The 27,722-nt window shown below is 40.4% G+C and overlaps 2 protein-coding genes across 3 annotated transcripts in view; both read right to left on the minus strand.

The window, feature by feature from the left end:
• Positions 1-1,776: 1,776 nt before the first annotated feature.
• Positions 1,777-13,421, minus strand: ubac1 (UBA domain containing 1). 2 transcript variants are annotated; one of them, XM_023279424.3, is made up of 10 exons: positions 12,977-13,421; positions 10,745-10,865; positions 10,585-10,658; positions 10,337-10,441; positions 10,119-10,221; positions 9,392-9,500; positions 8,887-9,163; positions 8,680-8,766; positions 7,358-7,496; positions 1,777-4,227 (listed from the first exon to the last, which is right to left on the minus strand). In XM_023279424.3, exons 1-10 carry the CDS (start codon positions 13,112-13,114, stop codon positions 4,112-4,114), a joined length of 1,269 nt encoding a protein of 422 aa, XP_023135192.1. In that variant the 5' UTR covers positions 13,115-13,421; the 3' UTR covers positions 1,777-4,111. The 2 variants fall into 2 exon arrangements, with proteins under 2 accessions (XP_023135192.1, XP_035808372.1); XM_035952479.2 differs by having other exon boundaries at positions 10,337-10,444.
• Positions 13,422-14,564: 1,143 nt separating this feature from the next.
• LOC111574700 (notch receptor 1) overlaps positions 14,565-27,722 on the minus strand; it is a 67,284-nt gene continuing 54,126 nt past the window's right edge. The window contains exons 25-34 of the mRNA XM_023279422.3: positions 26,683-27,254; positions 24,306-24,734; positions 23,937-24,085; positions 21,425-21,638; positions 21,020-21,110; positions 20,628-20,790; positions 18,955-19,253; positions 18,468-18,615; positions 18,265-18,362; positions 14,565-17,405 (exon numbers count right to left, since the gene is read on the minus strand). Coding sequence (XP_023135190.2) covers positions 16,041-17,405; positions 18,265-18,362; positions 18,468-18,615; positions 18,955-19,253; positions 20,628-20,790; positions 21,020-21,110; positions 21,425-21,638; positions 23,937-24,085; positions 24,306-24,734; positions 26,683-27,254 — 3,528 coding nt within the window. The 3' untranslated portion in view covers positions 14,565-16,040. The remainder of the gene's footprint in view (positions 17,406-18,264; positions 18,363-18,467; positions 18,616-18,954; positions 19,254-20,627; positions 20,791-21,019; positions 21,111-21,424; positions 21,639-23,936; positions 24,086-24,305; positions 24,735-26,682; positions 27,255-27,722) is intronic.

Here is a 27,722-nt window from a genome sequence, read left to right on the forward strand (position 1 = left end):
CAGCAACACGAGCTCACTCTCCTAGAAACATTTCATTCATTTTTGTTTTTTGAAACACATAAACATTTATTATTAACTCACAATTAGGTATTATAACCTAAATTTATATTAAATATCTCCTGAACATAACATAAATCAATTATTTGTCTGATAAGTTCACCAAAGCTACAAGAATGCCCACTTCATTCTAATATTTGTTTTTCATTTCAGTATGCACTTATCTCACAATATATGTACATTTTTTTTTATCATAATACTGTAGTCCAGTGTTGTCCTTGTGATACTGACCAATAATGACATCTAATGGTGGAAAGTGGTACACTAATTTGAAGCATTTTGTAAAGTGGAGAAGACACTGGAATAAGACAACAAAATTGGGAATAAAAATTTAAATATGATCAGGCAGAGTGTTGAATAATAAAGAAATAAAGGGCCTCAGCTGATATTATTCCCCCAATGCATGGGTTTTCCATGTATAATTTGTTTAACATTCATTTTTATTAATTACTCTGGTAATTTGCTAGAGAATATATTATTGTAGGGTGTTAACCTTAATATTGAAGTCATTCAGGCTAATTTGTCCTATATGTAATATCACAGGGTCTTAGCCTTCATATTTAATTGAGTCAAGAACATTTCAATAATTAATAATACTGTAGGATCTTGAATCTTAATATTTATAGTTGTTTGGTAATTTTGCACGTAAACCTTTTTTTCTGTACAGGAAAGTATTGAGGGACTTTTTCTGTTGTTTTAAACCTGCTGTACAAAAAACAGTAATTTGACTTGACAAAATACTTGCAGTCCACCACAACCACTCACTATTACTTTAAAATAAACATAAGGGTGACAAGAAATTCAGTTTTCTGTCTTAAAGGAGGAAAGAAACCAGAAAATATGCACATTTAAAAGGCTGAAATCACAGAATTCACTGTTCTCTCCTTACAGAATGACTCCTTTGGCTGCATCAAAAGAAATGAAAATGTAGAATCTCAGTAAAAGAATTCATGGCAGAGCTGTTGTATTGTATTACATTAGATTTCTCAGGTGTGCCTAATAGAGTGGTGAGTGAGTGCATATAGCAAAGCATTTAAAGGAAATTAATGGTTGGGCACTTACGATTGGTGTCAATAAATCAGCAGCGGAAAAAAAAGTGAAGAATTATAGATCTGAAAAATGGGAAGAAAAAAGGTGAAACTGACCTTAAACCTTTTAGATATAAAATGTCATAAGTGCAATTTGATATTTAATTAAATATTGTCATAATTAGCATATACACTACTGTTCAAAAGTTTGGAGTCACTTAGAAGTGTCCTTATTTTTGAAAGAAAATCTTTTTTTTCAATGAAGATAACATGAAATGAATGATAAATCCAGTGTAGACATTGTTAATGTGGTAAATGACTATTGTAGCTGGAAACAGCTGATTTTTAATGGAATATCTCCATAGAGGTACAGAGGAACGTTTCCAGCAACCATCACTCCTGTGTTCTAATGCTACATTGTGTTAGCTAATGGTGTTGAAAGGCTCATTGATGATTAGAAAACCCTTGTGCAGTTATGTTAGCACGTGGAGAAAAGTGGGAGTTTTCATGGAAAACATGGAATTGCCTGTAGTGACCGCAAACTTCTGAACGGTAGTGTACTTCATAGAATTGATTATTAATTCATTTTGAGATCATTTTAATAGCATCTTTTTAAATCTGGTCAGTGCTCTACACTTCAACATTGGACCTTGTGCTAAAAAACAAAGAATAAAACACAGAATCCAGAGAATACAGCCACAAAAAATAACTTTAATGCAAAGGTGATTTAGATGCCAGTAGCCACGAGGCTATTTGAACGAACAGACTGTGAATATATTGCATAGGTTGTTGATCTGGGACAGTCCTGCATGAAAGCGGAGTGAAAACAACAATCTGAGACTCCAACAACCCTCTCGTCAGTGTCCCTTCGCAATAAAGTTCACTTTGCTCGTTTCTGTTCCTGCTGACCGTTTTTTTTTCCTTCTTTTTTTGAAAGATGGCGGCATTTCTTGAGGAGCTTTTTCCCTTAAAAACGTACAATCTCCCAATGTTTGCTTCACAAATACTACGGGGGAGAGATGGAGAGTCGTATGCATGCCAGTGGAAAGCATGGAGGTGGTGAGACAGCTGGTCGGTGTGGCCATGATAAACATCCACCGCAGTGCAGAAAGTGTGCAAAAAGAGGCTTCCGGGAGATGTGAGTAGAAATCCTCCTTGATTCAAACACGTCGCACCACTTTTGAAATCACACCGTGACTTACCAGTCCGTAAGCACAATTCTATAATGGTTTGTAAAAACAACATTTGAAGCATTTAATTTTTCACATTTGTAGATTAGCTTCAAGGTTTTTTCGCTAAAAATGTTATAAATAAGAACAAGTTACTAGTTTGGCTTTGATATAAATAATGTAATAATACATAGTTCAAACAGATACTTTCTCTCTAAAAACATTTATATATTTTCAAATATTGCATTTACGAAACCATGTCCTGTGGTGCTCTTATTCGTAAGCAAAGTTCTAGACAGATTAGTTAAAGCCATTTTCAAATGCCAAACTAGAAGGGGTTGAGCAGAGGTTTGCCATGACGACAGGTTTTTAGAAAAACAATCTCAGCCTCCCTGAGCAGAAAGTCACATCAATACCACATTTTAAATATTGAATAAAAACACTCAAAAGCTTGGCAAAACACACCACCCTCCATATTGTTTTTTTTTTAGTTTTTTTTTTAACTCTCGGTACAACCAGGAGAGGCGAAGTTCCCCCTTCTTGTAGCTGGAGACTTTAAGTACTCGATGCAAAGGCTAATATTGTATAACACGCTACCCATTGCAGTTCACACGTCTCTAACACGCAAGTCAAATATATGTCTTTACAGGTCAACAGAAGTTTTTGCTATTGCACAGAAAAAAACAGGGAATTTCTTTTTTTTCCCACTGGATACATCTAATGACAAGGCAGGTTATACAGTGACATTTTGGTTTGGTTTGACAGCATAAATGTATGTTGCTCTCGAAAAGAAAGACAAAAAAGTAAACTAAAAACACCCTACATCGGCTGCATCTCAGCTTCTATTATTTCTTTGTGGTTGTGAAGACGAGTGCATCGTCATTCAAATTAAAGGTTAAAAAAAAAAAAGGCAAACCCCCCTTTTTGATTAGGCTCAGCTTCGTTTAACATCCCACTACAGCCTTTTCAGACCCAAACACTTCTTTTTTAACTTCCTCGATGCTGCAGTGAGCGATATTCATAGAGGTGAACAAGTGCTAAATGAGCGCAACGAGATAATATGACATTCAAGAGCACATTGACAATAAACACACAGGCCTAATATAACGTCTTTTTTTCTGTAAAAACATGACTGAGACACACAGATTAGTGTACAGCTTTCATCTGAAAAGGCAAGAAAGTCAAATAAATATGTCTGAAGAAGCTCAAGGACAAATGTCTTTAGACTTACAGTGACCTTGCGAGCATGAATGGATAGAGTCTGAAAGCTCATTTTCAACGAGCCTAACTGACACTCAACTCTGTTAGAAGAAGTTATTCCGATGAAACCGAGACGAGGAGGGATGGAAAAACAAAACCTGGTAGTCTTCCACACGTTCACCACTGATGAAATGTAACAATTTAAAGAGACAGACAAAACTGTGATTGATATTTAAATATTGCAAAACATACAAAAACTGGTTTTCTTTTTCTTTGAAGTGTAAACATTAAATTGATGTCTGATGTTTTTGCACATGGAGGAAATTATATAAAATAAATCATGTCTGTCATACCTATAAATTGTTATCATTAAAATGTAAAAACAACATACTAAATCTCAAATTTTATATTATTACTGTAATAATAATGTTTATGTTAACATTTGTTTAGTATAAGTGTTTTTACTGTACTGTTATAAATAGTTATATGTCTTAGTTCATACTTTTGACTCCTCTGGCTTTGTCTGTACAAGGCTAAAAACAATACTTGTGTCTCTGCCACACACACACACACACACACACACACACACACACACACACACACACACACACACAAGCTGCCGCATTCACACACACATACAGGGGTCACCAGGAGGCTCTATGTGCGATTGAGGGTCTGGAAGATTCTGGATATTTGGAGCATGACCGGGCCGGTTTCGGGGTCATTCATCCACTGGGTGCTGTTCAGCGGATTCTCCAGCATGTCTTCAAACGCTGCACACAAACACAAAGATATACAAATTAATTTAACATCCCATTTGTCTCCTTTTACACCAAGTAGTTGAGACAAACAGCCATCCGACTGTTTATTCCTGTTAAAAGTGACTTTTTCCCTCCTCGCTATGACCAAGTCCTACTGACCTCACTGGTAAATCAATCTATTTTCTTGTCTTTAATGCACTTTTATGATCTTAATGTCTACTTATATGTTTTATTTCTACGATTTCAATGCGTGTCTACCTTTAAATCATTTTTGTGAGTTTATTTCTTTGCCACTGTAACCACCTTGAATTGACTAGTGTATGAACTGTGCTCTACAAATAAACTTGCCTTGCCTTAAATGTGCCTCTAGATGGCATATGTTATCATCTGGTGTTAGGGTAGACAGATTATTGGCCTGGCATTTTTCCAATTCTTGATATTGTAATCTTCACAGGACGATTATCAACAAATTAAAGACGCTACTTCAGGTGTGATGCAGCCTCCTTTCTCTGTCTGTCGTCACTTCTGTGGTCTCAGAAATGCCTCGCAAGCAGCAAAAACTGAGTAAGAAACTCAAGCTGTTGCCACAAACCACAGTGGCTACGGCTATGCTAACAGCTAGCAGCTAAATTAGAAGGCAGCCACAGATTAACCTGAAACAGAGTCTGGAAATCAATAATTAATAATGTTTAAAGATGTGGATCTTAAGTGGACAATAAAATTGATAGAACAGTGAAATATTAAGTAAACAGAGAAGAACAGCAGATGTAACTGAAGGAGACAAACTGATCAATTTCACATAAACAGAGGAGATAATTTAATCACTCCTGTTTCTATTTTACATATTCAGTTACCCTTATTAATGAAGAAGCCTAGTTATGGATGACAGGATCCTGCTATCATTAAAACAGTTATCAGTCTTTCTTTATTACCAATATTTGGCCTTGGAAAGCCCATATTGGTCAGTCCCTAACTGGGCGCTATACAAGGCTCGATCAAACAGCTCTGAGACTATAAAAATCAAAAACTGCGCATAATATATATTTGGCCGTCACCCCTATCCAAGCAGTCATCTTGTACAGCGATACAGAGCTCCCAGTGCATCTGCATCATCTGTGACGTTCCCTGAAGGTCTCGTTGTGTAAACATGTCAAACACCATCTGCGATGAGCGCTGAGTATCCTGAACTGTGTCAAAACAGCGACTCTTCAACTTGAATGTCATTTTGGCGGAAAGGAAGACGTCGCAGGGAGGCGAATCTGGCGAGCAGGAACACCGACTGTGTTGCTGTGGCAAAAAATAAAAATCACAGTGCATTGGAACACCCACAATGTCACTGCACCACAGTTCAGGTCGTTTGTTTTGAATGTTTTCCCTCAGATACATCATGATAAAGCTATGCCTTCACAGTCTGACCCTGGAGAATGAATTCTCAGTGTACAACTATCTGAATGTTGAAGAAAAGAACGAACATGCTCCTGGTGCGCTCCTTGAATCAAACACTAAGGCTGTTTATGGAAAGGCTCATCACCACATGCACTTTTATCGCAAACTTAGAAGGTTCAGTGTCGACACCTCTTTAATGAAATGCTCTATTCTAGTTTTTATATGCTGGTTTGGGCAACATATCCTGAAAAACCAGAACAGGTTGGAAAGAAATTTAACAGTAAAAGTCAACAGTAAAGTTGCAAGGACTGACCTGAGAAGTCTTCTGTACTGCACAGAGTTCATCATCCACTGTTTAGCAAGAATTAGTTGCTCCTTTCTGGTTGTCGATTCAGTCTGTGTATGTGCAGGACTACCAGACTAAAAAACTAATTTGTCCTTGCTACCATTGTTTTTTAAGCAGCACCATGTGATTTTTTGGAGTTATTTTATTGTATTGTCATTGTTTTTGTCTAGTGTGTGGTTTTAGAGTGTACTGCTGACTGTAGGAGAAATCGCCCTTCAGGGATAATTAAGATTACCTTAAATCCTTCCTCGACCTGATGCGCCTTGTCCGGTTTTAAGAATCTAATACTTCGTCCATTGTACAAACTACAGTTTCTTCTCTTGTGGTAGCAGCAGAGCCCCATCAGTGAACATCCTCCACAGAATGCAGTGTTTATTCTCTGCTTGAAACAGAAGTCTATGAAGAAATCTAAAATGTGCACCTACTTGTGGTCACAAAAACATCTGTAACACAGGTCTCACTGTTGAAATGTTCAGGTGTAACACAACTAGCTGACTAAAAACATTTAGTTGCTGCTTGCACATGTTGCACACCTGTAAACACGACACGCTGCATGTACTCACACCAGTCTCTGAACTTTTTGATCAGCGTATAAAAAAAAAATGTAACTAAACCAAACCAGCAGCCTGTAAATGTGAAATCACAGTCTTTTATATTCTTGGCACATTTTTAGTTAATGATGATGGTACATTTAAAGTACTCATGTTAGTGCTTTCATTAAACCTGTTTGCGTGGATTCCAATAAATTCTGTTTGGGTTTGTGTAAATGCTTTCAAGTGGACTCATTTCATTTGTGGCATTAAAGCAAAACAGATCAACAGATTCCTTGAACTAAAAAGCTAAATTACTCCAAAATCCATGCACTGATTACTAACTGCTACAGAAAAAGCAAACTTCTGTCCAGCCTATATTTAAGCAAAGATCATTGCAATGTAACACGTGTGTACCAGCATGTGAGTGATGGGATTTCCCCTGATGTATCAGACAGGAATGAAGAGTGACAACACAGGAGCGGTAAACTTCTAACGTACTCTATTCAAGGCGTTTCACAGTAAAAAGTGAGTGAAACAAGGACTGATAGCAAAAATCCAGAGTGAACACAAATCAGACTATGTATCTTTTCCTCCATTCAGACATAACAAACTGTACTTCAGGTATAAAAGGGCCCTAAGATGCCGCATTATTCAGTATATTCAGTCTGTAAAAAGCAGTGCATTTACTGAATTAGTTTTCTCATTCGTCTATTTGTGCACTTTTCAAGAGCCTCAGTTAGAACAACACTGTGATGTGGTGGAGCTTTTAGAACAACACAGCAAAAAGGACAAACCATTTCTGATGTTACTTGGTTTAAAAAGCTATTCAAAATTAGCTACTATCCTGAGTTTTCCACTAACTGTGATTAGACTGTACCTAGCAGAGTCTTGGGGTTGGTTAGACCCAGCTGGACCACTGGATTTTCCAGGATGGCTTGGAACAGCGGGCTGTTGGTGTCGATGCCTTTGTCCAGATCTTCTGGCGAAGGTTTCCTGTCTCCCAGCAGCCACTCGCACTGCAGGATGGAAAAACATAATGAGAAATGAATTTTCATGTCTGTTTTTAAACAAATCTGAATCACAAAAGCAACTAGCACGATGTCTTCCAACAAAATGCAAAAATTGCCAAAATGACATCATACATCAGAGCCAGAAACGATAAAAACTGAAAGAATCGTCAGATTTAAAACGCTTTAACTGTCCTTAAACTATTCATCTGTGACGTGCCGCTACATCGGAAAACTTCACTGAATCTAAGATTAAAATCGTGATATTTCATTGAACCACTTTATTCTACATGTCTTATCTGCAATTTTTCCCAAGGATGAACCAGTTGCACCAACTAGATGTTGTAAAAAAACAAAAAATTCTGAGCTTTTCTGCACATCTGAGAAGCCATGACTGACTCAGCTGTGAACAACAGTCATGTAACAAAAATTCGGGGACATTTTGGCTGAACTGCAGTGTTTGCACACAGCAGAAAGGAGACAAGAATGGAAACAAACTCAAAATGTAAGTCGTAAAATATCTGTAGTGTGTATTTATGTATGAGGGACCACCTCTGGACACTTGCAAAAATGTGGCCCATGCTGATTCCAGGTTTTTCTTTCAATTTTTGAAATAATTAAAGATATTCAACTTTCATTTTTTATGATTTACAATGTTATAAGAGAGTCATACTGCACAGAAGAGATTCTTGAGTTCCCTCGACTTCTAACTTTGATTGTACTGTTTTCATAGAGGCGCAGGACTTGATATTGCAGTAAAAAAATTAACCTAGAGTGAGTAAAAATGTGACAGTACATAAAACACCTAGAAATTGCTTGGAGTTCAGGGGGTTGAGGTCTTCAAAGGGGTCAGACAAACAAGCATGTAAGATTTGAATCCAGGCTTTTCATTTAAATATCTTAACAAAAAATAAACTTTCATCACATGTAAGCTTGGTTTATGCTAGAAAAAAGTTATTAACATGTTTTAATTCAATGAGGGAGTAAAATACTGTGTGTCAGAGCAACTTTTCAGAGCCTCTTGCGAAGTGAAACCAAATTGTTGCATCAAAAAAAAAAAGAGGGAGACAGCTTAATTCCCAGGCTCCTTTCTAACCTCAGGAAGTGTGTGTTGGTCTAATGAGGTACCATAGTTGGCGCGTACTGACTTTTTTCTCTCTCTAATCACTGATTTGTGGATGTTTAAACTTACCGCAGCATCCTGTTGGTTGTTATTGACTCTCAGAGCATCAATCACTTCCTTTTCATCAAAACCCATCTCCATCAAAGCAATGACAGCCTACAGAAACAAAAAGAAAAGATCCAGTCTCATTATAATGACATACAAAGATCCCATCCTTTTATAAAAGCAAGTAATAACCAAAGTCTTGTAAAGCTCAGACTGGATGAAACAACGCACCCTTGAATCTGGTCTGAACTCCCTTTTCCTGCGGATCCTCTTGAAGATCTCTGTGAGTTCGTCCTGCCTGCTGCTCTCGTCTGTGCTCGACTGGCTGGAGAGGCTGCGGAGAAGGTTGGGACCGGAGGCCGAAGCCGAGGCCGAAGCAGAGGGACCCGGTGTGGGGGCCGCCGTGGCTCCTGCTGCCCCCGAGGAGTCCTGGCCTGGTAGCGGCGAGTCTACGGACGGGTCGTCTACGTGCTCGATCAGCCACTCCATAGCCTGGGTCACTGACATGCTGCAGGAAAAACCATGTCTGGAGTATGGAGTATTTTCTGGAACAAATGAAACTATACTTCTGCTGCACAACCAGGATCACTGTTTAGTGGACCTCGGGTATAAATCTACATCAAAATCAATCATTTCTGAGTTTTTAACAATACAAATTCAGATAGTAAAGCTGTGAATGTATTCCAAATACTTCAAGGCTGTGATTGAGGATGTGTATAAAAAAACACAGCCTTACTGGTTCAGTCTAAGAGCTTTGATTGCTCTGCTCTCAGGAAAGCCCATCTCAGTGAGCTGCTGAAGGGCCGTTTCATCCACCCGATCCTCTTCATCTTCGTCCAACATTGCTACAAGACACCCAAACACAAAGAGATTAGATGCTTGAAACAAAAACTGGGTGATACGAGTGAAATGTCGACAACAATAAGCATCAGGAACGTTCTCCAGTAACAGCACAAAGTTAAACATAACACAGAAATGTAGAACAAAGACCGTAAATGAGATCTCGTACTTTAGCTTGTCGATGTTTTTTTTTTTTTTAAATGCACTGTTATCAGTCTGGCTCAGTGGTTAGTGCTGTTGACTGACAGCAAAAAGGACCTGAGTGTGACCTTGACATAAGGAGCTGTGGGCTTTCTATGTGACGTAGCTTGTTTTGTTCATTGCTGAGAGCTCCAGTTTCTACCTATAGGTTAACAGCGAAGCTTTAGATGTGAAAGTCGTGGCCTAATAATACACTGTGTACCGCACATCTTACCAAATGTGTGTCTTACATCCTGAAGACAATGAGAGTACAAACGGATGCATGTATTATTGTATTTCCGCCCTGTCTTGTACTGAGATTGTATTGAATTTAAATGTGTCCTGAACATGCGAAACAAAATATATTCTAATAAGGATAAGTTTCTTGACAGTAGGATAATTGGCAGACGTAAAAAAAGGTTGTAAGGGATTGTCAACTTTACCGTTTGCCTTTTTGAAGAGTTCAACAGCATCAGGGTTCAACGCAAGAAGCTTCTGAGCAACTTCAATAAGAGAAACCAAGATTTTTCTGAGCTCTGTTTGAAACTGGAACAAAACAAGCAAAAATTACTACCAGACTTGACAGTTCAAACTGCAGGTAAAATTCTGGTTTACTAGTTTAAAAAAAATCTGCATTACAAAGGACATTTGAAATCCTTACATCTCTGATGTTGTGTTGCGCAACAGTGCGGTCAGTGTGGCGTGTGGACAGGCTGGCGGTAGCTTTCAGGATTGCGTCTTTGTCTGGAGCTTTGTTATCTTGTTTCTTCTGGGACAAGTGGAAAAACCAACAAGAATTATGGAAAAACGTAGATGATAAGATGTCACATTTTTGCTGCAGGTTTGAACAAAAAAAAAATCATGGAAGAAATACTTTAATTTCTGTACAAAAAGGTTGATTAAGCTCACCTTTTCGTCTGAACTAACTTCTGCCATCTTTGGAGGGGTCGGTGGCGGTCTTTTCTTTATGAGCAGCAATACATCTATAACACATATGAAACATTAAATAAATTCAAGGAAAACAGTGAAGGTCTTTTAGTCACAAGTTGTCAAATAAGACGCTACGTACCTTTATCTTTGAGATTTTCATCAGCAACAGTTTTAGTGTCGGTGAGGACTCTTTCTGTAGCAGCATGTATAAGTTTGTGGTGGGTAAGTGTTTTGGGGTCTTCTAGACTTCCATGTACATACTGCAAAAAAGTGAAGAAGCTTAGACACAAATTGCAAACAACAGGATTGCATCTACTTATAATTAGCATTTAGTCCAGTTTTGCAGTAGAAAGTGTGAGACAAATGTTTTAAAAACTTCTGAGAGGCCACGGGACATTTTCAAAATGTGCTTTTAGTGAGACTGACAGTCAAAATCCAAACAAAATATTCAACTAACAATGATATAAGACTGACAAACAACAAATACACATGTTAAAGAAACTGCAATACTTCTACGATTCATCAAAAAAACTAAATTTAATGCTGATTGATTGACAAAAGCAGAAACAATGTTGATTAAGCAGCTGGTATATCTGCAAATGCAATTTATTTTCTCTGATTGATTGAGACGTATATCTTCAAATGTCTTCTTAAGAGTCTAAAACTTGAAAATATTCAGTTTGCAATTACATAAAACAGAGAGAAACAAAAATAAAACACTTCTGAGATGGAGAAAAATGCATTTTATTGGAAGTTTTGCTTTCAAATTACTCAAAACTATTCATCAGTTGCGAATTAATTTTCTGGCAATCAAGTAATTTATCACCTGCAGCAGCTGTGATAACTGACTCAGCACATATGTAGCTGTTTTTCTATTTTTCATTGAAAAAAAACCCTGAATTTTAAAATCCTCAACCAAGCTGTTACTTTGTGAAGTCTTATAAAGTAAACTGCTGATTTGATGAATATTCTGGTCTGTCTGTGCTGAATTACACACATTAAACTACCACTTGAGCTGATGCTATAGACCGTAGAAGGAGCAGTAAGGTGAGCTGTACAATAACAGACAGGCTGAGGGGTAGACTGCTGCTCTGCATCCGCCTCGAACCACATCATCAAATATGTGGATGACACAACAGTAGTGGGTCTCATTCTGGACAACAACCATCTGTCCTACAGAGAGGAGGTGAAGCGACTGGTGGACTGGTGCAGCGTGAACAATCTGCTCCTGAACGTCGAGAAGACCAAGGAGTTGATCACTGACTTCAGGAGGAAGCAGCCCAGCCATTCACCTCTCATCATTGACAATAAAGCTGTGGAGGTGGTCAGCAGCACCAGATTTCTGGGGGTGCACATCATGGACAGTCTGGACTGGTCATTACACACATCATCTCTGGTCAAACAGGCTCAGCAACGTCTGCACTTCCTGCGATGGATGAAGAGAGCACAGCTGTCCCCTCCCATCCTGACCACCTTCTACAGAGGCACCATAGAGAGCTGCTGATCAGCTGCATCTCCATCTGGTTTGGCAGCTCCAGGGCCTCAGACATGAAGTCGCTGCAGAGGGTGGTGAGGACGGCAGAGAAGATCATCGGGACCTCTCTTCCATCCATCCAGGATGTTGCACACAAGCGCTGTCTCAGCAGAGCAACATCATCAAAGACTCCACTCACCCCCACCATGGACTGTTCTCCTGCTCCTCTCTGGGAGGAGGTTCTGCAGCATCAGAACGAAAACAGCCAGGTTCTAGAACAGTTTCATCCCCCAAGCCATCAGACTCTTGAACTCAAATAATCCTTCTGGGCACCCATAGTCACTGTGAAATACAACTGCTGCTACTTTTTACAATGTACGTGCTATACTGATGCTACATCTTCATGTAAAATAGATATGTGCGAATGTGTATGTTTACAGGTGTGTGTGTGTGTGTGTGTGTGTATATATATATATATATATATATATATAGTTGTTTACATATATATATTGGAATTGTTTTAATTTAGAAATTTTTTTTGGTTTGTTTTTGTATTTATCAGTCAGATGGCGCGCTTTTTGCATCGGAATTTCAGTCATAATGTGCACCAACTAGTGTATGTTCTGGTTGACAATAAAGTGGCTATTCTATTCTTCTCTCTGGGAACAGAAAAGGGGTAGAGTCGGACAGTTAGCTAGTTACAGTAGATGGAGAGGGGCAGCCAACCTGCTAAATTATAAATAGCAAAGTCTACCCAGTTACTATAAATACAAAGCCAGTGACACCGACCTGACAGTTTACAGAGAGGGCATTGCAGGCTACAAACACCCCGAGCACACAAGTGACAGGACAAAAACAGCATCAAAGGAAACACAAACAAGCCTCCAGAAAACCTACATGTTTCAAGCACCTCTCCTTTAGCTTCTCCACAGTGGTGTCTTCCGTGACCTCCTCCAGCCACTCCGTGCCGTCCATGGTGCAGATGTGTATTTTCAACATTTTCCCGGCGAATATCTTCTCCTCCTGCACAAACATCGCTGCAGTCTCGGGAGTAAACAGTACCAGTCCAGTGACGTTAGCTAGCAGTAGCCGCTATGTGCTCCTGGCGAAGCTAGCGTGCTAACGTTAGCACCCAGCTAGCAGTCGCTCAGTAAATCCGCCGACAACAGACCGAGACCGGGCGCCGGTTAGCTGAGGGCCATTTTCGGGGTCCTCGGCCGGTCTTCGGTGCGGTGGAGACCGAGCAGCGCGCCCTGTGCTCGCCAAGTTGTTTGTTTTTCCCTGTTAGCACACGGGCAGCAGCCAGCGAATACCCTATTTTTACTGTGATGTTTGAACTTTGAACTTCAACTGGGCTACGGAGGCAGCGGTGCATCATGGGAGTTGTAGTTCTTTTGAGTGACAGGCTGTTCCATGTATTAAAACAAACTGTCAAACGAATCACACTGGCTCAGAAAACGCATACACACTAAAACACGCTAAACATATATATCAAATAAGTGATATTACTGTATAAAATAAAACTTCCAAATCTGAATCAACTTTGCTTGTGTTTGTTTCTTCTGTCTGCAGCTGCCAGGGGGTCGGTCTGTACCTCCAGTGGACCCATGAGCTCCATTTACTAACAAGTATCCTGTTACCGTTTGTCGACTAAAAATTGAGAATGCAATGTACAACCACTAAACCCCCATATCAAGTAACACATTTAGGAACACGGTTGATTAATCCAGCAATTATTTCATCAATTAAATAGTAAAATGTTGAAAAAAAATTCCTAAAATGTATTTTTTAACTGTCCAAACCCCAAACATATTAAGTTTAAAGTTATATAAAACAGAAAATAAGAGGGCCATCTAAAAATGAAACGCTGAAATTAGAGACTTTTGGCATTTTGTTGGTAAAAACAACACAATTAAAGGCCTTAAGGGGCACTTATTATGTCAGTTTTGTGCCTTCATGTTGCAAATTCATTTTATGAGTTTAAAAAAAAACACCTCACATGAATATAATATTGCATATATGATATAACATATAGGACACGACATGTATGTATATGATATTACATCCAAATAGGGATAATTTGGCGCCCAGCACTGCCCAATAACAGTGTATCCTGAGGGTGGGTTATCCCAGCCATAGCAATAAATCATGCCAAAAAAACAGTATTTTTTAACCTTATTTAGTTCTACAATGTGCACATGATGGATAAATGGTTATTTATAGTTCATCATTTGCACCACTAGATGGAGACATACTAAATGGAATGCTAGTAAGCAAATGTAATCAAATGCAGCTCTGCAGTGCATGAAGAAAGAGGACACGTTCAGTTTTGCATAATCAGTCCAGATACACATGTTTAAACAGTGATTATAGCATATGATTTTGATTGATGAGCTAGTTTCCTTCAGATTTAACAGAAAACATCTGGAAAATAGTGATCTTTTGAGGTTATGTACCATATTTCAATGAAAAAAAAGAGTTCTCATAGGTTCAAGACACTCAAGTGCCCTTTATTATAACAAGAAACATTTTTACAGATTGAAAATGAAAAGGGAAAATACATTTCTTGCAAATTATAACTGTATAAGAGGAAGGAAACATATTGCAGATATTACAATTTCACTACAACCTAATATGTTTTTTTTTTTTTTTAAATTATGACATTTTTTAAAAAAACTATTACCAGGGTGTGTCGCACAAAACATGGACATGAACACAACTGAGAACTTAGCCAACATGTTTTCATTTTACCAGAGTATAAAAAAAACCATTTCCTAACATACACAAATGGTTGCCTCGGTGGATTTTCGACAGAACAGTAAATAAATATGAATTTAGAAAACCTCAATATTTATTTAATTTTCTTCTTTTTTTAAGAGAAAAATGTCACCTAGTAATATATTGTATCTATTTGTATATAGTTCAAATTTATGTGTGCATAAGGGACGATAGGATACAAAATATATATTCTGTTCTGTTTGACATTTTCGAGGCTGTTGACTGGTGCGAGACCTTTCAAAATTGCATGCTTAAGACATAAGATTTCTTAAACAAAATCTTGCTTACAAAGGAAATGCAGGACATATTTACAAAAGGAAGAAACACAGCCATAGGCTCAAACTAATAGGAGGGGAGAGAGAAAGTAAAGTTTCCTCTTCCCCCTGGACAACAACATACACTGTGGCCGACGGGCCAGTTCTCCAACAGCACAGGACTAACAGAGCCTGCCTTAACTGCCAATCTGCAAGATGGGCGTATACTGTACAACATTTCACATCTCCACCACGTCTCGACACAAGAACGCAAATCAAATCTAGTGGAACAACGTAGCGCTGCTCCGCCGATTCAAGAAATGTACACAACTCTAGAGAGTGTAACTAAGAATCACATATCTTTTTTAAAAAAGGGGGGAAAACAGCTCCTGTTAAAACAGGACCTGCACATGAAATACATGTATTATCTGATAATTCCCACGACAAATTGAAATAACACTGAAACTTAAAAAAAATGTGCTCTATAAAATGCCCCTTAATCACGATTTTCATTATAAACATGATTATTCAAAAAAAATATATATAAACAAAGGCCGAGAAATCATATTTTTTTAAAAAAGGCAAAGTAAATGTCCTCGAGGAAATAAATACCCAGTGTGTATGCTGCGACTTCACTGCAGAAAAGAAGTACTAAAAGTAAGTTTCTCTAAAGGACTTTCTGTGAACTAACACCACGGACCCCCCAAATTTCTGTAAGCAGGCAATGCGTATAAATAAGACATTAATAAATAAAAAAGAATGGATGAAACACAGATGCTGCTGTTAGTACAAAAGCATATAAAAGTCCTATTAAATCTTGTTTACAGCTTTGCCCCTTTTTCCTTTTTTCCACCAAGAGTGCTTTCTTATAAAAAAAAATATATATATATATATACAGCAGCTCGTCTGGGTGTGAAGATACAAGCTTTCTACTTGAACTGTTCAGGTATGTGTCCGATCTGAGACTGCATGCTCGTCGGTGGACTCGAGATGCCCTCTGACCAGTCGGACATGTTGGAATGAGGAGACGAACTGGACCACTGGTCGGGGGAGCCGGGTGAGGGGGTCAGAAAGGGGTGGTCGGGCACCTGGACCTGGTGGTTCGGGGTGTTGTCCATGGGGCCTGAATAGCTGTGCTGGGAGGGCGGGGTGAGGAACTGGGTGCTGGGCATGGACTGGCTGATGGAGGAGGACATGATCTGGGTCTCCTGGGGCAGGACGGTGTGGATGGGCATGCTGGAGCTGCCTGTGCCCTGCTGGAGCTCCGGGGAACTGAGCTCCCCGCTGATGAAGTTCTGGCTGTTGGTTGAGTTTGAGTTCTGGTGCTGCAGCTGGATGCTCTGCTGCTGCTGCTGCTGCTGTTGAAGCTGCTGGAGGTTCTGAATCTGTTGCATCTGCTGTGCCTGCTGCTGCATGATGTGCGGCTGAGGACCCAGTCGGGGGTACGTCATCATCTGGGACAGGCCGGCGGTCGGGTGGCCGTTGTGGAGCGACGTGGCCATCATCCCGTGCTGCCCGCCCTGGTGCAGACCTCCTTGGCCACCTGGAGCTCCTCTCAGGGGGTTGAACTGACCTGCCTGGCTCATGCTGCCATGCATCCTGGACAGCCAATCGCACTGGCCGTTCATGGCGCCTTGGCCACCGGAGCCAGACACTGGTAGATGGGTGAGACGTGGAGGCAGCGGGTCAAACTGCATTCGCGCCAGCTCCTGCTTGTTGGGCATCACCATGTGGTTGACAGCCAGGTGAGGGTCGGACATCCCCTGCAGATGGTTCAGGGAGACAGACGGCGACTGCTGGAAAGGAGACGTCATCATGGGAGGTGAAGCCACATCGGAGACGTAGCCGTGGGGAGACTCCAAAGAGTCGACTGGAGACAGTACAGCGGAGCTATCCAGGAGGTTCCCAGACTTCCCGTCCTGCGAGTTCTTCTTCTTCACCTTCATGTCTTTGCCGTCCTTGCACCCGATGCCCTTGGTGCTGGGCTTGCGAGCCTTCTTGCCCTGGCCTTGACCTTGAGGCTGAGGCTGCTTCATGCTGCCCAGGAAGCCGTTGGGCGAACAAAGAGGTGGTGACAGTGTGGTGCTCAGAGACCCTCCATGCATGGGAGGACTTCGTACCAGGTTGTACTCGTCCATCAGCCGCACGATGTCGTGATGCATCCTCTCCTGTGCAATGTCTCTGGGCAGCCGGTCCATGTGGTCAGTGATTTCTCTGTTGGCAAAGTGGTCCAGTAAGACCTTGGCAGTCTCATAGCTTCCTTCCCTGGCAGCCAAGAACAGAGGGGTTTCCTCCTGACGTATGCAGAGAAGAGACAAGGTGTTAAAAACTTTTACAGATGTTCAAGGAATTTTGTTTAACTCTCTGATCTTCAGAGAGATCTGAGGGTGGGTTTGAAAGAAATCTTTTTTTTTTTTAAATCACCAAAAGAAACAATAAAAACTGGAAGAATTGTCACATTTTCAACTTTTTGGTGGTTTCTGAACTACTCGTGTGACTTCCAGTTTTGTCTGGAAAATAACCATGTCGAAACTTAAAATCATGATATTTATTACATTTTTTTTCTACATGTCTCATTTAAATATCTGACAAAAGTTAATTGTTTGCATTTAACAGATTCTGCAAAACACAAAAACTTCTGCATTCCTCATTGTGATCAAGACGCCACTAGTGACTCTGCTGTGACCAACAGTCCCACGGCAAAAACTGTGCGACTTGTCTGATTTGGATTGAACTGCAGGTTGTGTTAACACAGAGCAGATCAGAGACAAGTCTAAAAAATTAAAACGTAAGCAAGAAAATGTCTATAATATGTTGACTCACTATTTTTTTCTAGTATTGGCAACACCTGTGGTTGTTTGGAACAATGTCACGCTGATTCCAGGACTTTTTTTATATTTGTAAAAATAAATAATCAAAGAAATCTAACTTTTTTCTTTGTTTTACAATTCATGGCATGCCCTATAATGCACAGAAGACATTTTTCAGTTCTGTCTACTTCTAACCATGATTTTACTGTTTCCATAGAGGTGTAGGACTTTATATTGCTGTGAAAAATGAGGAAAAATGTGAGAGGAGCAAAAAATCTGACATTGCCTGGAGTTCAGAGGTTTACCAGCCTATACAGGAAGAAGACAGCGATTGTTTCCGTACCTTGTTGTTTTGCATGTCCTTGTTGGCACCGTTCTTTAGTAGCACGATGGCAGCCTCGATGTTATTCACAGCTGCAGCCCAGTGTAGGGCAGATTTACCTGAAGGGACAAGAACACGGTCATTAGATCCTATAATGTGATTCATCTGAGAAGAACGCTAAACTGTAATGATTTTCAGGCTCATGCAAGTTGCACAAAATTTACCGAAATCATCGATTGCATTGACGTCAGCGTGGCAGTTGATGAGCTCCTCCACCATGCCCTCCACTGCCAGCCTGGCAGCCAAGATCAGGGGGGTAGTGCCATCGTGCATACGAGCATCCAAGTCTGTGGCACGGTTCCTTATCAGAATCTATAAAGGATTACAGTAAGTTAGTCTTTTAGGCTACAACTAGTTCCTTTTTGGGTGGCTTTATGTAATAATAACGTCTGATAATTCTGTTCTGTAATAGTAGATAGTTTATATAACAGCTATTCTTTATCAGGCTACAACTAAAGATAATTTTTATCTCATTTAAGTCAGAAAATTGCAGAAAATACTGAAAAATGACCATCCAGATTTTGTGATATATGTCTTGTCTGACCAGCGACCTTAAACTAAATATATTTAGCAGTGACTTTAGCAGCTCTTAGTGACTAATGCTGACTTTTTCAATTTCAAGATGAATACTTTTTGCATAAATTAATGTACCTGGAAGACTCCCTGGGCGTCGGCAGCCACAGCAGCGTGCAGAGGCGTCCTCCCCATGTTGTCCTGGATGTTGGCGTCAGCACTGGCCTCCAGCAGGCGTTTGGCGGCGTCGGATCGGGCGTAGCGGGCGGCCAGGTGGAGAGCGGTTTCACCTGTGCGGTCGGTCTGGTTGTGGAGGTTCGCTCCTTGATAAATAAAGTCATTGATCACGTTGGCAGAGGCGTCCTCCTCCTCCTCGCTGTTGCCCGTTTCTAAGCCTCCGCCGCTGCAGGATGCGATCATCAGCGGCGTGAATCCATCTGCACAGAAAGAGGCGAGGAAAAGAAGAGGCGTATAAAAAGAAGGAACTTGTAGGTAGCGGACTGCGTGGTCAGCACAGCACAGACTCAGCAGCTGAAGCAAAAAGACAGGAGGCTGCACTTCAAAGTATCCTGCAGATCAAAACAGAGCAATAAACAAATCGAATGTGGATTTGACACTTTTGCCTGAGTTGAATCATCACGGCTCTCTGTTTTCGATAATGGATTCTGATCAAGGCCGCGGCACAGGAGAAGCTTCAGAGGGAAAGAGAAGCTAGGGGGGATAGAGGCCAGGGCTCGCTAAAGCTACACTGCCACAAAAAAACCAAGCATTAATATCTAACTGTGAGAGGCAGCTCAGTCAGTCGACTTGGATAGGTTTTCTCCTCTTCAAAAGGATAGCAAGCCCCAGATCTCGCAGATTTGGTCGATTCAAGTGCATCAATCCATGACTGGGGAAAAAAATGTGAGCTCTCAAGTTGTTAAATCAGTTACTTTGATTTTTTTGTAGCTTTTCTTTAGGGAATTTGGCACTTAGTACAAAACTGGGTTTTTGCATTTGATGTCCTCGATGGCTTTTGTAATGTAGAATACATATGAAAAACGAAACAAGAGGCCCATTACTGGTCAAATGATTAATCTGATCAGGAATCAGTGTTTTCCCCCAGGCGCCTGGCTTCCAGCCAGCTGCTTTGAAGAAGATCCTTTACCCCGAGGACATGGAGCTTTAGCAACTCCTACATGCACAATCACACACACACACACACACACACACACACACACACACACACACACACACACACACACACACACACACACAGGAAATGTGAAATGTTCACTCAGAGGAGGCAGGAATCAATCCAGACACAAACATTCATCCACACATGCACAGAAAATGTTTGACTACTAGCAATGTTCACTCAGAAAGTAACATTTTTAGCTTGTGGCCCCTAGAAAATATCAATATCTGCTGCAACCCTTTTCACAAGTTGTGGCACATCATTTACATCTTTCAGCGAAGGATTTTCAGATTCTCTTATTTAGACACAAACAGAAAGAATCTTTACACTTAAGGTCTATATTTCACAAAAAAAGCAAGAATTAAAAGGAAAAAATATTTTAAAAAAGCAAATTCTGTGCAAAAGAAACACAGAATTCCCGTTTTTATGGCTTTAAACATTTCATCTAGGTCATGATTTCTTCTAAAAAGATGATCCCATTCAGAATTTCCCACACAATTAGAGTTTAAACTTGATTTTTCTGTGTCTCATGAATGACAACCAAGTCATTCAGATTAAAAATAACCAGAAAAAGGTCATCCACAGACAGGAAAAGTCCCTTTAATTCCTTCCATATGTATGTTCAGTGACCCACCTGGTCCCCGGACGTTGACATCCATGCAGTCATTCTCGATCTCGCCCTGGGGGGGTGTGGGAGCGATGGAGGGGATGCGTAGGTCGGCGGCGTCCAGGTGCTGCTGGGTCCACTGGCGGTGATCCGTCTGGTCGTCCACCTCCAAGATAGCCTGTTCATCAAACTGTTGGAACAGAGGCAGCCAGAGGTTAGACAAAAACAGCAGGAGAGGCTGAATTTAAATCAAATTACAACATTAAAAAAGCCTTTACGCTGAAATTGATGATGGAATAATTCATGCACAGTAAAGTTATTTACACATCACATATCAGCAGTTTCACAGTTTGTTTTTTAAGGTATAATTGTAATATAAAATAAATCTAAATCCCTAAATATCACGGCTGTTTGCTCACCCTGAAGCGTTTTGCGTCCGAAGGTTCGTCGTCTCCCCATTCATTCTGGGCGTCATCCATCAGTGAAATGTCTGAGGTGTTTTTCAGTGGCCTGTGATGAAGCAGAAACCTCAGTGAAAATCCTCCACTGCCTCCATCCCATCCAAGACGCTCACCATTAGTGGTGCAGCGATGCCGAAAAACAAACGCATTGATCAAATCCATACCCCACCCCTCTGCCCCCCAACAAGTCAATTAATGCGCACCTAAACCTGCTATATCATTATCATTAATGATCCGGGCAAAACCCCCCCTTTTCCCCAAATTTGACTGAGTTACACCCATTTTTGTCCTTCAGAAGTAGCCCTTCACCCGACCCGCAAACAAACACAGGTACCCGACGACAACCAGCGCCAAGAAACTTACTTTAATCCCACCGAATCCTCTCCGACAGGCTCGCGTCTCTTCTTCTTGCTGGTCTCGGTGGTCTTGAAGCCCTCGGGGAGCCAGAGGCGCCCGTGCTCATGGCGGCGCTTTCGGGCAGCCACCATCCCCACCCCAAGGAAGGCCAGTATCCCAACGCTGCCCAGCACCAAGTAGATCGGGTAGAGTTCCTGCGAGGGTTGGGGGTCCATGCCGCCTGGTGGGAAAAGGGACAACACGGTGACGCCGGGCAGAGGACCAGACATGGACAGACCAGGACGCCCCGGGATCAACACCGCGAACAGCAGCCGGCGCCAGGAACCGACTGATGATCCTCACCGTTTGTAAAGCTAGCTTCTACTATCTATTCAGTAATAATCGGAATTGCTAACCACTTTTCATCAAAAAAGGAAAAAAAAGGGATGGGGCGTGATAAAAAAAAGAAAAAAAAAGAAAAAGGGGAAAAAAGAACACCACCACCACCTCCTCTCTCCCTTTTCAACTCAGGGTATCAAGAGACAACTTTACCATTTCTTCTTTAAGAGAAAAAAAGGAGGGGGATTAATGAACTTCAAATTACTGCACGCGCTTTAAGCTGTAAAGACGAAGGATTTATTAGGATTTTCGAGATAACAAAGACTCCCAACTTCTAGCACACTCCCGATCAATTTTTCCCCTTCTCTTTTTTTCCACTAACGATTTTGAAATGATAAACTCCCCCAACCTAAACCCTCAGAGATACATTAAGTCCTGGTATTACATTCAGCGAGGTGAAGGTTGCAGCAGCCCCTCGCACTGTGGGATGAAGTGTGTGTGCGTGCATGTGTGCGAGTGTGTTACCCGGGAACGTATATGTGTACACATCTGAGAAAGATACTGTTATATGATGTGAGTAGGGGGCTGGATGAGTTGATTTGCAACAATTAACCATTTTGGTGCCTGGAGCCATCGGATTTACACACAGAGGGAAGGATTGATTGTTTAGGCCATGAGATTCACAATTGCATTTGTTCACCGCTGCATAACAAATGCACAATCAAAGAGTGTGAGGGTTAGGACCTGGCCAGGGGCCACGACGGATACTTTCCGTTGGAGTGTGAACGAGCACGCGTCTAATCCGAATACATATGCGTGGACGCTGCAACAAGGCCTTAAAGGACCCTGCTGCTGGTTTAACATGTTTTAGCTGAGTTTATTTCACATCAGAACTAATTAAAGTAATGTGCAGTGTATTTTCCTACTATTAAAAGGCAACCTTTGGTTTGCACTGCAATGAAAATCAATTACAGTACCTTGGAACTTGCTGGAGTTGTGAAACCATGCCCAAAAACATCAAATTTACATGATTGTAATGTGGAAATGCAGTTTAAACAGTAAGTCTAGTGCACAGATTGCAAACAAAAGATGAATGTAGTGACTTCATCTATTGTTTTGTAGTTTTGAAGCCTTAAATTTGGATTTTTACCATCAACATTTTGATGTTTGGAAACTAGATGCAATGAGCATGAAGAGGATCAGTAAAAAATGCCCTGATTTATTGTCCATTTTGCTCTTAATGGGAACATAATTTGCTAATTGAACCTTGAGCTCTATTGAAGTAGGGTTGAAACTAGTAAATAAGCTCATAAAATCATCAGAAAAATGTTCAAAATACTAGCAAATCAAGTGAGAAGTAGGGTAATTTTCTCATACACTTCTATACGACTGGATTTCTTTTTGCAACCAGAAGAGTCGCCCCCTGCTGGCTGTTGGAAAGAATGCAGGTTTAAGGCACTTCCTTATATTGGTGTCACATTTCAGAGTCAGAGGCTACGTTCATCCTTTATATACAGCTTAAGTGCAGTTCTATGCTTTTGCGGTTGCCAACAATTAGTTATTTCACATCTTTGTGGCTCCTCTAATGCCACTAATTACTACTGAAGAGGCGTATTTTCCTACTATTAAAGGCAACCTTTGGTTTGCACTGCAAGGAAAATCTATTACAGGACTTTGGAATTTGTCAGAGTTCCCCAAAAGCATCAAATTTACATCATTTTAATGTGGAAATGCAGTTTAAAAAGTAAGTCCATCGCATCAACTGCAAATAAAAGACAAATATAGCGACTTCAATGATTGGTTTGTGGTTTTGAAGCCATAAATTTGGATTTTTTCTTTGGAAAATACAGAATATCAACAGACTAATCCTTTAAGTGCACATTGATTTAAAAGTCTGCTTTTCGTCATCACACTATGACTTCACTGTAACGGATTACTCAACTCCCGTAAATTTCAGGCCTATAGAAATGAAAATAAATAAACATAAAGAATGCCTCTAACAGTAGAAAAGAAATGCATACAAAAATTGAAAAATGTTGCTTTTGAAAATTAAGTCAAAAAGTCTTCAGATTTTGTGATATGGAGCCAAAACGTCCATTAATTTCCCTAGATTTCAATAGGGATTCTTTCATCTGACAAATTAACAAACAACACAGACTTTCTGTCTTGATTCATGCAGATTTGTATGAGATATACTCACTGAAAACAGCTTCAACGGGGAACGGAAGGTCCAGTTTGCCGCTGGACTCCAAAGCTCCGAGGAAAGCTGCAGCGTCATTGGTGCTCTGGAAACACTCGGTGGACTGCTGGAAGCACTGACGGTTGTCCACCTCCAAGTGGACAATTGAACTAAAGAGAGAAGAGAAGACACATGCAGAGGTCAGAATTTATTTATGTTTTTGGATCCGTCTTCCACAAAGCAGTCTGTGGAAGAACATAAATAAGTGAAATGGGTATGAAAAGATGGAAAATTGAAGCTTACAGCGAGTTTGTTTCATGGGAAAATCTATTTTGTGCACCATTTCCTTAAGAAAAACACTGATGAGTATTTTTGAAGATGCTTCCTCACCCTTTGATCTGCAAATGATCCAGCTCCCTCTTGGTTCTGCCGCCTGCCCCATCGTACAGGCTCCTCCTCACCACGTTCAGCACCTTCCCAGGTACCTCCGACCACGAGTCCACCGAGCGTTTCACGTTGTACTTCTTCAGCTCGTGTTCGTTGCCGTAGTATGGGTAGACCATCATCTCCCCCTTGGCGTCCTTGCTGAAGATCACGTTGGTTCGGAGGACGCGGCTCAGCTCGCGCAGGAAGCCGAAGGAGTTGTTGAGGAGCTGCTCGGGGGTGATGTGGACCACCAGGACCAGCTGACCCACCGCCAGCTTCTCCGGCATGTTGTTGGCGCAGTCCAGGCCGTCCCACTCGCACTCGGCGTTGTTGCAGCCCTGGTCGCAGTGGCCGTCAGCGTAGTGGTCCTTGCAGTACTGGTCATACAGAGGGCTGGACGCAAAAATCATAAGTGAGGCATGTTAGACGGCAAAAAAATAAACATATATATGCAACTATAAACCTTAGAAGAAGCAGGACATGACACAGGATGAGATGAACACAAGTGGAATAATCAAAAAACTCAATCTGAAGGCTTCAACCTGCTTATTTCTAATGAAAAATGCTTGAATGACCCTGATGACAGAAAAAAAAGGAGAATTTCAGGGGGTTTACTCTAAATATACCAAAATTCTGAATTAACTCTCTAAACCTCAAGCAGTTTCTGGCCGTTTTTTGTTTATTTTCTTTCTTTTTTGGTTGGTTCCGGTCACACTTTTACTCAGTGAGGGTTCATTTTTCACTCCAATATAAAGTCATGCAAGTATGGAAAAATGTCCAATGTTTTTTCTTGTTTAGAGTCAAATACCAGGGATTTAACTTAAATCTACACTGATTAAAACTAAGGAACTGTTTGGCATTTTCAAAATTAAATTAACCCAATTAATAAACTTCAAGCACTTTCGGAGCGTTTTTTGCTCCAGTCACATTTTTTTTCTCACTGTAGGCTCATTTTCACTACAATAAAAAGTCCTGCATCTCTATGGAAACAGCAAAACCATGACTGGCGGTAGAAAGAACTTGCAAATCTTCTATGCTGTATGACACAGTTTTAATGCCATATTCAATAGAAAATAAAATGGAAAAGGTGAAATTTTTTTGATGATTATTTCTTTAAAAAATGATAAAAACCTGGAATCATCATGTATGATGTTTGGCCCAAAAATGTTAACAATATTGGAAAAATGGTGCTGATACTATAAATATTTTACTATATGCGTTTTTAATTAGTTTCCATACTTGTCTTGAATCTGCTCTGTAAACACCGCCTGCAGTTCAGTCGAGTTTAGCCAAATAGTTATTAATAATAATAATAATAATAATAATAATAATAATAATAATAATAATAATAATAATAATAATAATAATAATAATAATAATAATAATAACTGCTAAGTCAGACATGGCTTTTTGATTGCGGGAAGGAGCACAGAATATTTAGTTTTTTACAGAATATGTCAATTGCAAATGTTTTATTTTTTGCAAATGTTTAAATGAGACATGTCAAATGAAATGATTTTAATAAAATGTAATGATTTTAAGTTGAGATTAGGTGAATTTTCACAACCAAAGCTCAAGGACTGCTAGAAGATTAAAAATTCTTTCAGATTCTTTATATTTTTTACAGTTTTTGACTCCAGTAAAATGGTACAATTTTTTCAGATATCTTTTAAACTGACCTGCCGGTTTTGTGATTTTTCATCTCCTTAGAGCCTGTCTGTACTTCTTTTAACCAGCAGAATTCCAGGCAAGATCAAATTAATGAATTTAATTTATTAATATAGTTATAAATAAATAAAACATTAAAAAATACTTATATAATTATAAATAGTATTTTTTAAAATATTCAATCCACCTGCACACTTAAATTATTTATTATTAATTACAAATTTGCTCTTCCAGCTGCTCTATGTGCCTTAAATTGTCCTCAGTGGACACTTAGGGGTCACTTAGAAATGTCCTCATTTTTGAAAGAAAAACTCTATTTTTCAATGAAGATCACATTAAATGAATGATAAATCCAGTGTAGACATTGTTAATGTGGTAAATGACTATTCTAGCTGGAAACAGCTGATTTTTAATGGAATATCTCCATAGAGGTACAGAGGAACATTTCCAGCAACCATCACTCCTGTGTTCTAATGCTACATTGTGTTAGCTAATGGTGTTGAAAGGCTCATTGATGGTTAGAAAACCCTTGTGCAGTTATGTTAGCACATGAATAAAAGTGGGAGTTTTCATGGAAAACATGGAATTCTCTGGGTGACCCCAAACTTTTGAACAGTGGTGTACGTCTAAGTTTAAACTGAGCTTGCATCCTCTAAATAGTGAAGCCACCTACTTGCACTGTCCCTCCAGGTTCTGGCAATCGAAGCCATCGTACAGACATCCGGCATTGTCGCACTGCGAGTCGCATTTCCCGTCGTTGAAGTATCTCCAGCACTGCAGCGCGGCCGAGCAGTTCTTCCAGGGGTCGTTGAAGTTGAGCGAGCAGTCGCCGTTGTCCCAGCCGCAGGCGTGGTTGTTGCACAGCACGTCGCAGTACTTGTTGTGGCTGCGCTCCTCGCACTGCGGGATCTCGCAGGCCTTCTCCACCTCGGTCGGCGGCGCGATCTCCTCGCCCAGCCCTCCCTGGAAGCTGTAGTCCAGGATGTGGCAGCGGAGGCCGTTGAAGTTGGCGGGGCAGACGCAGCGGTAGAAGGGCGCCTCGGAGGTGTACTCGCATGTCCCGCCGTTGTAGCAGGGGTTGGAGTTACAGGGGCTGTCGGTGGGATACTGGCACTCGGGACCGGTGAACGACGGCGTGCACAGACACTTGGGACTCTTGTGGCCGGAGATGCAGGTTCCTCCGTTACGACAGTGAAGGCTGCCGCAGGCCTGAGAGTCGTACTCACATGTGGAGCCAGTAAAACCCTACAAGAAGAGGACAACAAACAAGAAAAACATGTATAATTATAACCTTATTTTAGCCAATAGTTCAAAAGCACCAAAAATCTGCAACATTATGCTTCCATTATGCTACCCATAGACATGAATGCTTTTAGGGATTTAATGAGGTGTTTTGGTGCCGTAACAGTAACACAGTGGCAAGTAGATCGCTTTTAAAGTAGGACAAAAGATGAAGAAACCAGGAAACAGAGACCCTTTAAGTAATAGTTGAATGAAATTTACAGTAATTCTCAAAATAGTCAGTGATGTCTAAGGAGCTCGAGTGAGATTTCACACTGCAAATGTCATTTTAAAATGTTGGATTTATGTATTATTTAAAAGGAGTATTGACACATTTGTAATATGCAAACACACATTTTTGGGTGAAATGAAAAGTAAAAACTAACACAGTTGCTTGACATTTTTCAACATCAGTCTGCAGTCATTCAAGGA

Source organism: Amphiprion ocellaris, chromosome 6 (genome assembly GCF_022539595.1).
Source record: "Amphiprion ocellaris isolate individual 3 ecotype Okinawa chromosome 6, ASM2253959v1, whole genome shotgun sequence".
NCBI lineage: Eukaryota > Metazoa > Chordata > Actinopteri > Pomacentridae > Amphiprion > Amphiprion ocellaris.

Coding starts and splice junctions, on each gene's coding strand:
- ubac1 (XM_035952479.2), bottom strand. CDS start 13,114: ATGTTTGTGCAGGAGGAGAAGATATTCGCCGGGAAAATGTTGAAAATA. Junction 10,866..12,976: donor AGGAGAGGTGCTTGAAACAT/GTAGGTTTTCTG, acceptor ACTTTTTTGCAG/TATGTACATGGAAGTCTAGA. Junction 10,659..10,744: donor TGAAAATCTCAAAGATAAAG/GTACGTAGCGTC, acceptor TATGTGTTATAG/ATGTATTGCTGCTCATAAAG.